The sequence below is a fragment of the Anarrhichthys ocellatus genome, unplaced genomic scaffold, assembly GCF_004355925.1.
Source record: "Anarrhichthys ocellatus isolate YVR2014 unplaced genomic scaffold, GSC_Weel_1.0 scaffold29, whole genome shotgun sequence".
Taxonomy (NCBI): domain Eukaryota; kingdom Metazoa; phylum Chordata; class Actinopteri; order Perciformes; family Anarhichadidae; genus Anarrhichthys; species Anarrhichthys ocellatus.
Window position 1 is genome coordinate 4378445 of NW_022280059.1, and position 14687 is coordinate 4393131.

The 14687-nt window shown below is 41.8% G+C and overlaps 1 protein-coding gene across 7 annotated transcripts in view; it reads right to left on the reverse strand.

Annotated features, from left to right (window-relative positions):
- nbeab (neurobeachin b) overlaps positions 1-14687 on the reverse strand; it is a 159893-nt gene that overhangs the window by 35385 nt on the left and 109821 nt on the right. For all 7 annotated transcript variants that reach the window (XM_031863774.1, XM_031863771.1, XM_031863773.1 and 4 more), the window contains 3 exons: positions 3364-3481; positions 3176-3278; positions 2328-2443 (listed from right to left, as the gene is read on the reverse strand). In XM_031863774.1, coding sequence (XP_031719634.1) covers positions 2328-2443; positions 3176-3278; positions 3364-3481 — 337 coding nt within the window. The remainder of the gene's footprint in view (positions 1-2327; positions 2444-3175; positions 3279-3363; positions 3482-14687) is intronic.

Consider the following 14687-nt stretch of genomic DNA (forward strand, 5'->3'; position numbering starts at 1 on the left):
AGCCCCCCAATCTCAGAGCCCTCAATCAGACGTACTTCCTGTCTCATATGGCGTCTGCCAGTGAAACACAAACTAATGGCAAACTTTCTTTGCTATGAGGGAATGTTTTCTGTGCTCCCCATGCCTTTTCCTGCTGAGTGTACTTTTATCAATGGACTGTGGGAATAACAGGAGGCCTAGGGAGGCTGTCTTTAAGTGTATAGAAAACATAAGTATCTAAGTTGTGAGGAGTTGATGTAATTTGAGGGATATAGATTCTTTTGAGGGCCATGACTCCAAATGTCACTGCAAGTTTGATGCCCTGATTGTCCAGATGTGAATTTCCTCTATGCTTTCGCAGCAACAATATGGTTTTCAGATGGCAAAACGTGTCATAGGAAATCTATGGGAAAAGCTACGAGCATCTACCATGTTGTCATTAATGCTCTATTCTCCTTTTGAAGAGGACACTGATACAGCTGTGAGGTCAGGTGGTGGTCAGGTGTAATCCAGGATTGGGATAGGGCTGCTATTGATGGTTTTGTTGGAATGTTTACTGCTGGTAATATATCAAACTAAAAATGGAGACTCAAAGCGAATTGAGTAAAAAGGCAAGAATAGTTTGTTTTACCCACAAAGAAAATAATAGAATCTAAATTGTAAAAGCGAGCAGAACTAATTCTAAGGTCTAACCACATTCCTACGACATCCTTTCTTAATAGAATATAAGAATTACCATATCTTTTTCACAAACATTTCACACGATTTATTATTTTGTATATTGTTGATGGTGACTAGTATACCGCGCTATACAGAAACAGTGATTTTCTTTTTTAACTGGAGGTCAATTGAAACTTTAGAGTTACACATTATTGCATCATTACAAGTTCTAATGCAGGAAATGAGACACTCATGCTTTAACATTAATAATATTACATTTTCATAACAGTCCAAGAATACCTTAGATCAACAAGTTCAATGAGACAAAGAACATTGTCTTCTGAAGATGACAATCTATCAATCTCTATTTAATAACGGCCATGCACATTCAAAGCTTTGAGCATTTCAAATCAAGGTATAATCAAGAGGTGCCAACTAGAAGGTCAGCATAATAAATACTGTTTTATTACATCTATATGAAAGCTCATGCGTAAGTACACAATATTATGCAATGGAACGAAATGGGAAAAACTCATCCTGAATCTGCTCGCTGGGGCCACACAGATTTTAATGAATACCTTCAAAATTGTATCACCTTACACCAGTCCAGCAAGGGTGTCTCTGCCCACTCCTGCACTGCAGCAGGTTGGCATTAAATAATCTAAATCTAGCTGAGAAAGTGATAATGCGTGACAGGCTAGTCAATGGGAAGGTTTTGCAGAATATCCAGGGTCTGAGGGAGGCTGGAGAGCCTAATTACCCAGGTTAATGCCACATAGTGAAAAGCTATGCCGAGTGTGGAAGAAGAGTCGGGTGTGCTGGTGTCGTTCGACCTGATGGTGCTGAGGCCTGAGTTGGGGTGGCAGGATGTTAATAACAGTGGAATAGTGTTTAATTAGAAGACCACTTCCCGTTCGCACCTCTTTCCAGCACTCACCCCCCGCCTGTCTGCCGCCCCACACTATTCTGACATCCCTGTCAGCCCAGGTCATTACCAGGGATTTTTAATGAATTTTGGGCATGTTTTTCTCTCTGCCTTACATCTAATTAGCTGACAATAATGTATCGAACTCAAGCACAGGCTAAATATAAATATGCATGAATATGCAGCGAGAGAGAGAGAGGATGACACCTCTCAGAGCAGAGTAGCGTGCAGTCGCTCTCGCCTTCCCTGTTAGTTGCAGTTCAGATCAGAGAGTCGACAACAGAACCTCTCAACTCCGCAGACACACATGTGTACGCTCTCACAAAGCCAGGCACTAATTATCTGGAAAACTCTGCTGTGCCTGCTCTTTGCTTCAAACAGCACACTCACATGAACAGTGAAGTCTACCGCTATGAGCACCACTTAAGGTTACCATGGACTCTTAAACTAATTCGACAAACCTGAGGCCACTTATAGTATGTTTTCAGTGCCACTGACACATCAAGTTTATTGATCATGATAGCAAAACTTAAAGTCTAAGACTCTAATGGTGAAGTGATTCACATAGATAATAGATTAAAACACCCTTTCACTGGTTGTGAATGTTCCCCGGATAAGGAAGAAAACAAATCAAAATCTATTTAATTGATGGCTGTGAAAAAGAGAATACCGTATATAATTCCATACTTTCAGCTATTTCCAAACTAAAAGCCTTGAGTTTCTCTTGGGAATCACATCATTGTAAAGCAATACGAGTCCTTACCGGATATAGTGTTGAGAAACATGAGGTACTCAAAGTTGGAGATCTCTCTCCTCTGCCAGCGCTGGGTCATGTTGGAGGATTTAAAAAGCTGCCGAGGGGTGGCCAGGGAGATGCGCCTGGAAAATAAACATTTGAAAAACAAATCAGGAATGAGAAGATTGGTGGTATTAGTTGCAATATTATAAAAACCTATACTCTTACAAATTTAAAAGGAAAGAGCATTAACTCTATATGAAGCAATGCATAAATCCAGAGGATTGGCTACATCGCAGAAAACTGGTACAAGAATGATGACATTTAATAGCTGATAACCAGCTCTTTGTCTAGCACATCAGTTTCAGAATGAACATACTGAGATGAAAAGCATGCATAAAATGTCAAGCTGCAAATTAGAGAATAATTATGGCAACCAATGCAATGGCATTCATAATTACACAATTTTGATTCCAGTAGATTACATGAAAGGTAGGTTAATTTACTATGTGTTAATTCAGGATGGCTTGCTTTCACATCCACGCAATTAACATAAGCCTTAAGGAAATGAGCTTGTTTTGTAACAGTGTATAAATGGGCCTGTTAGCACCACGAGAGTGGTCAGTGGCCTGGCTGCAGCTCTGCTGTATAGAGTCTTCTGTCAGAGAATTGGGTCAGTTCAGTCAGGGTCAGCGCACATCCACTTCAATAACTGGACCAATGGGACTTCAAATGACTCTGCTGCAGGCTAAGCCGAACAGATGCCTCAACACACAATACAGAGGAGGCAACATCGGCTATGAAGGAATTACAAACTTGGAAAGATTTAACAGCACTAAATTCATTTTTCTTTTGGCATACAGTACATGACCCACCTGGCCTGTGGAAGTCCATAGCTGGTGCCCACTCCCACTCGAGGAAGACTGTAGACCACTTTCTTTACCGTGGCCTGGTCAGGAAAGTTGAACATAACTGATGCTGTGAAACAGTGAGAAATATCCCTTAGCGATGAAGAGCAAGAGAAGCATGGATTTGAAAAGCTGTAATTGGCACTTCAACTTACTTCTATTGGCCATAAAGACCTCCATCGCTGTGTTCTGCAGGAGGTAGCGTCTGGAGAATACCGCCCGAATCTCACTGAACATCCACTTCCCATGTAAACCCTCAGTGTATGCTAAGACCTAGAAGGCCAGGGAAAGAAGAGAAAAAGTCCTTAGGATATAATAGCTGTATAAAGGTATAAGGTTACAACTGTCCAGTTCATTGTGTTCAATGTTAAAGCTGCTTATGACAAAATAAGAAACCACAGTATGTTACAGATATGATAAGTCAAGTGTTCCAACAGGCTGTTTGATGATCATGTAATGTTTCTCTATAATGCCACTGGCAAGCGCTAAGATTATGATTTCAATTATTTGAACTAATCAAAGTATTGGTGTAAACTAAGCCATTGCTTTGTTGCAACATGGACACAAAAGCAAATCGGTGAGCCAACTGTGTTTTCCAAACTGTATTAGATGACACGACAGTAGATATGACCTGATCAAAATTCTACAAAGGAGAGATCAGTGTTTAACATTGGTTTACTGCTTTACTATTAAAAGGTTAGCAGCTGCTGCACTTCTCAGTACTTCTTTGTGAACCGTCTTGTTTATTGGCACCACAGCAAGAGTTGGTGAGACATTGGTGCTTTAGTATACCCATTATTTCACCACTGGGATTAAAACCTGCTGCTCGCAAGCCAATTCCTCTCACCATAAGGCTAATAAAATGAATTCTTAATAACTATTCCACCAGTTTTATTCAAATTGGTTCATTCATTCTTTATTTTTTAAAAAGCAAGAGTAACACAGCATTACTGAGACATTATATCTCAAGGCACTTTTCTACATAATATGAAACTCTCTACAGATTCTCTTTGCGTGTTTCACACTTTTTCAGGGGGTCTATAAAACTCAAGTGGTCAAAAAAGGACCCCCTGGGTTAGTGACACATAAATAATCAATAACAACCACGATGCCAAGGTGAAGAGAGACTAGACAAAGGATCATTAGTGCATGCAGCACCACTGGGACTGCAGGTCCACATAAAAAAACCAAGACAGTTGTTCTGACAGGTGAGAATGGTCCCCTCACACACCTCCTCCCCTCTTTCCATCTCACTTCCATCTGACTGAACAATTTTGTCCAACAGTGTGAGCCGAGGAGCAACCTCATCAACTCCCCAGGTTATAATCACACATAGGTTCAGTTCAGAGAGTGTGTGTGTGAGAGAGAATAAAGATATAACAGTATAGTAAGAAGGTGAGGCCCTACAGTACATTAGTGTAGGTGTCTGTATGTGTGTGTGGGGGTGACTGAGGTGGAGTAGGCAGGGAGGGAGGGAGGGAGGGAGGGAAGCCAGAGTGAGATGTTCAGCTGGGTTAGGTCTGATGCTAATGCTCATTTAAAATAGTGACAGGCTGGAAGAGTGCAGCGCGAGCCGGGCTGCCTTAATTTCTCCCTGGAATAGCTCATGCTCGACCTCCGTGCCACATCCAAAATCTCTGGAGCTCAATTAAAATTGGATTAGGTGGAGATGCTGGATGTGCAGCACAGCATCTCTGGTGCTCTCCTCCCAGTAATGCCCTGCCTGACACCTCTGCAACCCCCCAACTCAAACAGTTGTCATAGAGACGGCACGGCCCAGAGGAGGCAGTGTGCTGAATGGAGAAAGAGTAGAGCGGTAGGGAGGTGAGATGGAGGGACGGCTATGGAGCTGCAGGCACTGTTGAGGGCCAGCAGCAGCTCACTAGGAGGCAGGGTAGCTTTTATCCCTTCCCACCCCGCCCCTCAGCCAGATGTTGTGGAAGTAGTCTTCCGAGTGCAATGCTTAAAGGCAAGTCATACAGATATGCATCATGGGAAGGTTACAATAGCTTACTCCATCAAGGCACTAGTGAGCCGTTATTTGAATACATATCAAGTTATGTAGATGTCGAAAGATGTTCAAAGTCTCTATTCATTTGAATCTTTTTACTATTTTATTCTAACAGTGCCATATATTTGCCTCCTAAATATTTAATTTTTTATATCATGTATCATAAACAAAATGTAACCAACAACCCAGCAAATAAGAAATAATGCTGTTTACACAGGTTTGTCACTTCAGGTTCTTAAGATTTGAAAATATATAAAACAGTTATAATATGGCAACCGATCATCAATATAATATTGTTTTAGCATTGGCTGTTTCTTGTTACCCAGCTTAAGTGAACATTTTGCTGCCATGACAAAGTGCAGGCCAAAGGGCTAGCTGTCAACAAAAGAGAGGCTAAAGAGGAGAAAAAAAGAGCGGATTTCAAACAGCCCAGATCAAAAAATTTGTCATAACAACAAAGCTTTGGTCTAAACCAACACGCAGGGGCCCCTGTAGACTTAGAGGTTTGACAAAGCCCAGCCCTCATTTTTGGAGGCCCAGCTGTAAAAAATGCCATTTAATGAACCTGTCTGCTGAAGCTGTCCCCTGCCTGTCAGAGGTGTCAGCTAGTGACAAGCGCTGGGGACGGCCGCCTCCAGTCACAGACAGGCCTGCCAGCTGGAGACTTCGGCCCCAATCTAATCACGCCACCAGGAAGGGACCGGCGCTCTGCTCTTGGTCTGTCACGCTCAGGGCTGGGGGAGCAGCGAGGGGGCGGGTGGAGGGGTCTGGTATGGCCGACAAGTGCAGCCTTTTGTTTCCACACAGGTCCCTCCACGCAGGCTCATTAAGACCCACAGGCGCATGCGCAGCTCTGCCAGCTGCAGGGAAATATACCACTACAGCATAATAGCCATAATGCAATTTAATGTCTCTGTCCTGTCTTTTCTTTATTCCCCTTCTCTTCCTTCCCTGATTTGACAGAGGGCAGGCTGCATTCCGCCTGTAGAACATCACAGGTGGAGAACGGAAAAAAATATTGTGACAGATGAGATGAGGAGAGGCACAGGTGACACCGGTGTTTAGGCTGAAACTCATATATGATAATGTGCAGATGCTCAAATTGAGCACATCATAGTTAAAAGTGATAGAAAGCCACTTCATGCATGGAAATAGATTCTAATCATATCTGACTTCTGAATAGCTTTAACCCAACATTGGCTGAGACACTATGACAGAGGTTATTAATAACTCTAACGAAGCATTTTCTATAAAACCTGATGCAATTTTACAATCCCCCTCCACTGCGTTTCTACAAAAACAGGAAAATAATACAATTCAGTGAGACCTCCAAGCCAGCATGACTGATATATTTATATGAGACTGTGGAGCACTCTGACAACCTGGTATCACAGCACCTCCACAGCATTCATCTAAGATTTGTCTAATAGGCTTCCACTATAAAGCCTCACAACTGCATGGTCCCAGGCGGCCAGAGAGAACAGCGAAGTGGAAGAATAAGGGGAGGATACGAGAGGCAGTTTCATTTTGAGTGGTATGACTACTCCCCCAGGAGCGAGTGGGATGGATTTCACACATGGCAATTTGGAGGATCAGCACACACTGCATATACAGTATTCAATGGCTGACCCTAGGCAATATGGGCCAAATCTGAGAAGAGGTTGAGAGAAATCGTAAAGCCTGGTAACAGCGAGAGCTGAGAGCAACTCTCAGCCCAGTGGGAGAGTGTCGTCAGCCATATACAATGTGGTAGACTGGTTCACGGAGGAAAAAAATAAAAATAAAAAATTATATATATATATATATATATATATACACACATATATATATATACATATATATACAATATCTGTACGGATAAATACCACTATCAGTAAGGAAGTGAACTGACCCTTTAAAGGAAAAGCATAAGAACAAACATAGTGTATATATTATTCTTCTTTCTACAAATAACTCAGGTGCTCCCCACACTGTGAAATTAAACTTAAATCATATCAAACGGTGTAATGATATCCTAGTTGTCTGACTACGACATGCCCAAATTCACACTTTTATTTCAGCTTTAATCCCGTTTCCATCCTGCAAGATTTATACCTGAGCATGAAAGCTAGTCGCTCATCTGATCCCCCATAAATATGAGAGCTGTTATGAAATGTATAAAACAAAAATGCAAAAAGATTCCCACAGATTATAAAAAAGAAAAAAAAAAAAAAATCAGCATTCCACTTGGCTCCTCACTGTGAGAGCCATATCTCAACTTCAATAAAGTAGCAAGCTCCTAATGCAGGTATTGGGGGAAAACAAGATACAGATTTGCATAATCAGTGTCACTATACATTTGGGTGGTAGCTGGAGTGTGGCAAGATGACACAGCTCGGGTGCTCTGGCAAGACCAGTGGGATAAAGGAGATGAATATGCATTAAATATGCTGGCAGTTCACTGCCCCAAATGTCCAGCCAAGTTTGTCAATAACATTTATGTCAGGGATGGTATTTCACGCACATTAGCAGGCCCTGCAGCGCTGTCTTCAACACCGACATGGTAGGACAGGTGGGAGGGGCCGTTGTCCTAGTATGCAATTTCTTCTTAAAGAGTCAAGGCTCTTTAAAAATTCTTTATCCGTCTACGTTAAAATATAAAGCCTCAAGAAATGCAATGGAAAAAAGAAAAAAAATCCTAATTGTTACTCAGACTTGTGGTTCCCTACAGAGATGATACACAAAGTTTGGCATCGAGCCACGTGGTGCCTGCAGAAGGTTTCTGTGAGGATAGAAGAAATAACACAAAATATAATGTAGAAATATATTTCCTTAAAGATATGCACAGTGCATTATATACAAGTGCAGCAGGAAAATTCATATTCAGTGATGTAAATGTAATTATCAAACCCATTGTTATGTATTTTCTTCTATTTAATACATAGTTACTTGTGCATTCAGACACAACTGCCTTTTTTAATCTTGAACATGTAGTTGCATGCATGTGCCGATTGCAAGGGCATGTTCACACGTTTACCCTTCACAGGAGTAGTGCACAATATGGGTATTTAAAATAGTGCTAAAACTACTAGAAAAAAAAAAGACACGTTTGAGGTGATCACTACTTCAGCTGATTTCAAAACACACTGGTCCTATTTTCCAATGGAGTTTGTTACTGTCGCGCACATGTTGTGATGTGTTCCACTTCATGAATTAAATAATTTAGCCTCTTATTAACCAACCACCTACAGTTTGGGAGCATATGATTTGACCTCTTTGTGGCTCTAATGGCTATCTCTGTGTTTCTAAAAAACGTAGACATCAAAGTACTGATTTAACACTTATTTTAAAGTATTCAATGCTTGTATGACTGACCTATGTAGCAGTGTTACTAATGGTGAATAAGTTATTCCAGAATTCAAGTCTTTTTCCAGAAATGTTCATTATTTTGTCTCCTCCCTAGCAGGAAACTTAATGATGTCTTGCAAGTAAATTTAATGTAGCTAGCAAGTAAACAAACAAAGAAAGGGTCACAACTAACATTTAAATACACATATGAACATGCTCAAGTGATGACCCACGCAGAGCCACATCCACACACATACATGAACACACTTTGTGAGCACATCATCCAGATAAACAGCTTGAGGATGCCTTCACTAAGGAGCTTGAGAGAAGGGATGCAGTCATTTGGTATGTGGTCTTCTCAGCGAGCTTTTCCTAATAGGACTTTTTCAGGGACTTGTCAGCCTTAAGATGACTGAAATCTTCCTGGCCTGGGTACCCGCTTCCTCTGGCTGCCACTGAGAGTGCCAGGCTGATCGCTATAAATCCCACTTTGCTTTTTTTCTTCTTCTTCTTTTTTTTTTTGCTGGTGCGTGGGAGGGATAGGGGCTCAGAGCAAGGCCGAGACGAAGAGAAAGAACAAGACAAGGATGGAAAGGCGGAGAGACAGAGGAAGAGAGGGACAGAAAGAGCAAGTGGTTAGACGAGACGGCCTGATGAGCAATGAGCGCCTCACTCGTCCTCAATTAATCTTGTCTCTCTACCTTTGCGTTGCCGCTTCCCTCAGCACCAAGGTAATAATGACACCCTCATCCATTATCCTTTTATCCCTGTTATTCAATGGGAATTGCTTAATAACATGCTACAGATTTGGCCTCCTTCGTATAATTCTTTCTGTCATTCGCATTATATCATCTGGAAAACACACAGCCCCCTTTCTGCTGGACGCTCTTTGAGGATTATCGTGGGTGACACCTTCGGGATGCAGCCAGAATCTGGAGCATCATTTTTTCAGGCATGAAGTGGAATTACCCTGACTTATCTGTCATTGCCAAAAGCACAACAAGCCATTCAAGGCCAAAGCAAAGGTGGAACAGGTTCTTATCAGCTTCTCTGAACGAGAGAGCTTGTAAATTTATGCTAATGAGGGCCTTTTGTCATCCAGCCTCACCCCTTGGGGCTGAACGGGGCTTGCAGGGGTATGATAATCTGGCTGTTGAGTGCACTAGATAATTTGTACTTTATCCTCATGTAATTATATAGTTTAAATCTTTTTACCAATGCTAATCCTAAAACATGAGGAAGTGTCTTAACCATGTCTGTGGTTCTTAGCGGCGCTAGTTCGGGTGCATCTGACTCTCTCATAAAATCACGTAGGAGGAGTGCAGCACTGATATAATTACTCCGACTTTCTGTAGCCCGTGCTGTGAATCCTCATATCATTTTGATCCACCTTAGCAGGCAGGCAGAAAGCCAAGCTAGCAGCCTGGGGGTATGGGAGACGACTCAGAAAAGGTGAAAACATTGTAGCATGGCAGAAAGAGCCCTCCCCATTTTTGTAAAGAAAGAAAGATGGAGGAGACCAGGAAAATGGACTGAAAGGAGTAAAAAGTAAGTGCAGAAGGGCAGCTTTGCTGTCCAGTGGGATTCCAAGGCCATTTTGTGTGCCAAAGCCGACAGCCCCCAACAAGCTGCTTGGCGTGCTGTAATTTGACTAATTACATTGGATTAAACCATATTAATGCAAGCTGTTTTCTCCAGGGTCACTGACCCACCCAGTGTGCCCCTTGCTAGTTTCCCCCTATATCTGGTGTAGACAAAACATACACAAGAAAGAAAGAAGCCTCTTTGTTTCTTGGCATTATAAAACAACAAACATGTATCTATATCCCTGACATTATTTTTTTAATGGGAGAGAATGTGTTTCAAAGCATCGATAGCAGAGATAGCTGAGAGATTCAGACTGCACTTTCCTGAGGCACAACATCACAGGATTCTTTGAAAACAAACCAAATCCTTTGCCTGCTGTATCTCCCAAAGTTCACAAAATTGTTTTTTTTACACATTTGATGGGGGTAGGGGGGCTGAGGAGGGTCTCCACATGCTGACAACAACAGATCAACATTTCATTTTAATTTGATTTTTATCTTAGCAAAATATCGGTGGGGAAATCTGAGTAATGAGGCGATGATTTTAATGTGTAGTTTGGTCACACAATTGTTTTTCTGGAGAAATGGTGTGTTGAAATCCATGATAAGTATAAATAATAAAGGACACGTCATTTGATCCGTTTTAAAAATGAGTAGATCAGTGCTCAGAAAACCACAGAAAATACTTTGTACAAAGAAGGAGGGAAACCAACCCTCATTTGCATTTGCAAAACTCCAAAATGAAAGGGGGGAAATCAGCCATAGAATATGTGTGTTTTAATACAAGTGCTCTCCCAATTGTACCAAATCAATCTCAGTTCCACACAATGGAGAGGCAGCTTCACTGTTTGTATGTGCCCCTCTCCCTTGAACATGGTGTAATAATAGTCTTAAACCAGGCGTTATAAAGAGAGAATACCAAAGAGGCTTACAGCCTTGGTTTCATGAAACATTTAGGCAAAAGTTCCAAGGGCTGAGAATGATGAAAGAAGGTAAGCTTGGAAATGGGCTTCTGGGATCCACAGCCCTTATTGTACAGAAGTCACATCGAATTAATACTGAGGGCCATTTGCAGCCTTTCTTCTCCTCAGCTTTTCAGAACGGATTAAGCTATGAAAACTCAGAAATTACTAAAGCACCTATTAGGCATTATGCTCACCCAGTCTCCTCTTTCCCTTTGAAAGTCTGTGAATGTGCTTCACTTCACTTGCACTTCAAATTACTAAATGTTTGTATACTTGAAAGAAGGGCAATTTTATAAAATGTGTCACGAAAAATATTTGCTGTATATTCCCATGTGCACGATGAGGAACCAATCCCTGCAATTTGTAATGCTTACTTTCTCATATATATATTTATACTATTTGCCATTCTATAACCCAATTATTTGCAATTTTGTGAATCTTACATAAAACTTTGGCCTGCATTGTCCAAACTAGGTTACAACAAAGTATTCTGGTCAGTTTACTGAAGGCCCCCGAGAGTGTTTGCAAGCTGATGAAGGGCCAGTATTGCTAGGGCTCTCTCAGGCTCTCCGCACCCCTCTTTGCTCTCTCAATGCCTCTTCAAAGAAACGCAGGGAGTGCATGAATTGTAATTATGGCTCCTAACAGGATTCAAGAGCGCCCAAATGATGGCACTTGAGAACCAGGTCGTGTGGAGTTAAACGGCTGTCAGACACTCAAAGCTCCCCAGCATGTGAACAAACCCACAAAGGCTGAACGTGTCCACTTCTAGGGCCCTCCTACCCACTTTCCCTCTCATAGGCAGAGATTAAAGTTCAACCAAGGCCCCTTTAAAGGCCCATATCGCCTTTGTGCATTATTACTCACATTCCAAGATACAAGAAGGGTTACAGTTTTCCAGGTAAGATACTATACCCAAAAACCAGGGACTACAAATGAGTTAATAAGAGCTGTATGATGTTGACTTGAATAAGAATCACTGAAAATATGTTATGTACAAACTACTAAATACTTGGAAAAATTCAAGGCAAACAAGACTGCACCAGTGGGGCATATGAGGGGGGGAAGCAAAGGCTTGTGAGAGATCAGGTAATTGGTACCACCTGAGAAACCAACACAAACCACAGTGTCAGATTATCTCCCGACCTCGCCTTCAGAATAACGGAAAAGATCATCTGTGCTCCCCAGACAGTTTCAATGGCTCACCAGGGCACAAGACCCCTCAGTACACATTAAAGAGACCAGCCTTCAGTCAGGCCCTATCCAACTTCAGCCCCTTCCTACTCCCCAAAGGCACCCAAAAGAAACCAACCTGCAGCGTGAAGTCCCTATGCATGACCCTTATTAAACTCCTAATTGGATTGAGAGCAGTTAAGAAAAAAAATTCAACATTGTTCATTCAGCTGAGATTTTCTTTAGCATTCCTTCCAGTAGTTTGCCTCTCCAACAATAACATTCAAAATCAAGTCACTGAAAACTTTTTTTCCCTTTTCAAAACACAACCAGATTTTCCAAAAATGGGAGTTTAGGCAAAACCTTTTTCACCTTTTCTTTCAAGGCAAAGGACTATTTGATTTTCACAGGGGGCAAGTGACAGGCTGAAACAAAGCCCAGCCCTAGCTATTGTGTAGCCTTTCACTGTTGTAATGGTCTTAAAATGGATACAAGCAGGGCCCTATTCAGTGGTGACCAGGGTGATCGGCTCTCTTCTCCATATCCGAGGCAAACTCTGCACCAAGCGGGAACTCTGAGGTCAGCTGATGAGTGAATGAGGGGCCGAGATTACTTATAACAGTCTCAGACTATCAGAGCCTGAACCCAAAAGTTCTCAAAACATTTACACTAATTATAAAGAATAAATAGTGCCATAACAACAACATCAATCAAGTTCATTACAGAAAATAGCATAATGACAATAATTACAATAATATCTCATTAAGAAAGAGAATGAGAGACAGGGGAGGATTAATAGCAGACAGGTGTACAACACACCGCAATTATGGAACCTGAAATTAGTTCATTGCCTCAAGGCAAACAGAAGAGAAAGGGAAGGTTGTAAGTGTGTGTGTGTGTGTGTGTGTGTGTGTGTGTGTGTGTGTGGGGAGAGAGAGTCTGGTTTCAGGACTGTACTGGGAGTAGGACAGAGAGAGGCTCACTGACAAAAAAAGGAATTGCATATAAGCAAACAAAAATGTCTTAAATGTGTAAATTAGGAGGAAAAAGCAGCTTTTCCCTGCAGACTGGTGCCTTAGATGAGAAGGGAGCAGCGAAACGTGATCAAGGGGAGCCGTGGAGCGGTGCGGCAGGCGTCAAGATGAGCACTCAGCCAGCGAGTGGCAGCTTCTCCTTTTCCAGTCAATCATTCATTACAGAGCCAAGTGCTGTGGAGGAGTGCCTCCTCTTTTTGACCTATCATATTACTGCCTCTGTAAACTCCTAATCCTCGCTTCGTTAGATGGTGTCAACAGCCGACATGCTCTTACCCTGCTCCCGCACTCAGACGCCTCCCAAGCCCTGCCAAGACCACAGAATTGACACTCTAATAAAATCATTTGAAATTCACCAGGGTAGAACGGCACAACTTTATCCATCTTTTTGGTGCCTTCATCCACCTTTTTGACTTGTTTTTGTCATTAAAAAGAGATTCAGTATATTCACATACTAATTAGTTAACTTAACTTTTCGTTTTTCCATCAATTCCAGTAAGCACCGCTAACACAGATTGACTTTAGCTGTGTAGCCTTTCATTGGCTGGTCTGAGTGGCCTGGTTCTTTTCGCCGTGGGGCTGTTCCTGAGCAGGTGAAAGCCTCCAGGCAGAAACCTGCACATCAGCACTTCTTCTTCCATCATGACTCTTTCATGGGGAGCCCGTCTCCTGTGCTTCTTTACAGCCCAGTGAGATGACTACTATAATGAGTCCAACAGATGAAAGCCCAGCAGGACAAAACAACATTCAGATACATCTACACACACACACACACACACACACACACACACACACACACACACACAGGGGTTTCACAACTATCAGGGACTTGCTGGGTGAATGTTATTTTGTTGAACAAAAGAATCAGATGCAGGCTGGAGAAGAGGAAACCAGATCAAGCATCGGTGTTGGAGTGGGTGATTATGAATATGTCATGCTGTTCACAAACAACAGCAATCTAACAATCAAGTTCATCACAGGCATGTGCAAACATATCACGAACCTAACTGTCCTTCACTCACATGCATTAGCGCACACACCCCTGTTCAATCTTTCACACTCTCTCTCACACCTACACACACACACACACACACACACACACACATCCATACAATGTGTGGATGGGTTTAGGTAGGGTCCCAATTTAAGCTGACAGATACCAGATAGTAGATACTCAAGGAAATGACAGCACTGATTTAGGATGGTTCTGGGTTTAGCTGAATGTGACACTGTCGCAACAAAACTATTACACATGAGTGAAGGCCAGTAAAGTTCATTCATTTCTTAATGACATACGCCTTTATAGTTTGTTAGGATCTAGGTAATATATATATATATATATATATATATACATATATACATATATACATATATATATATATA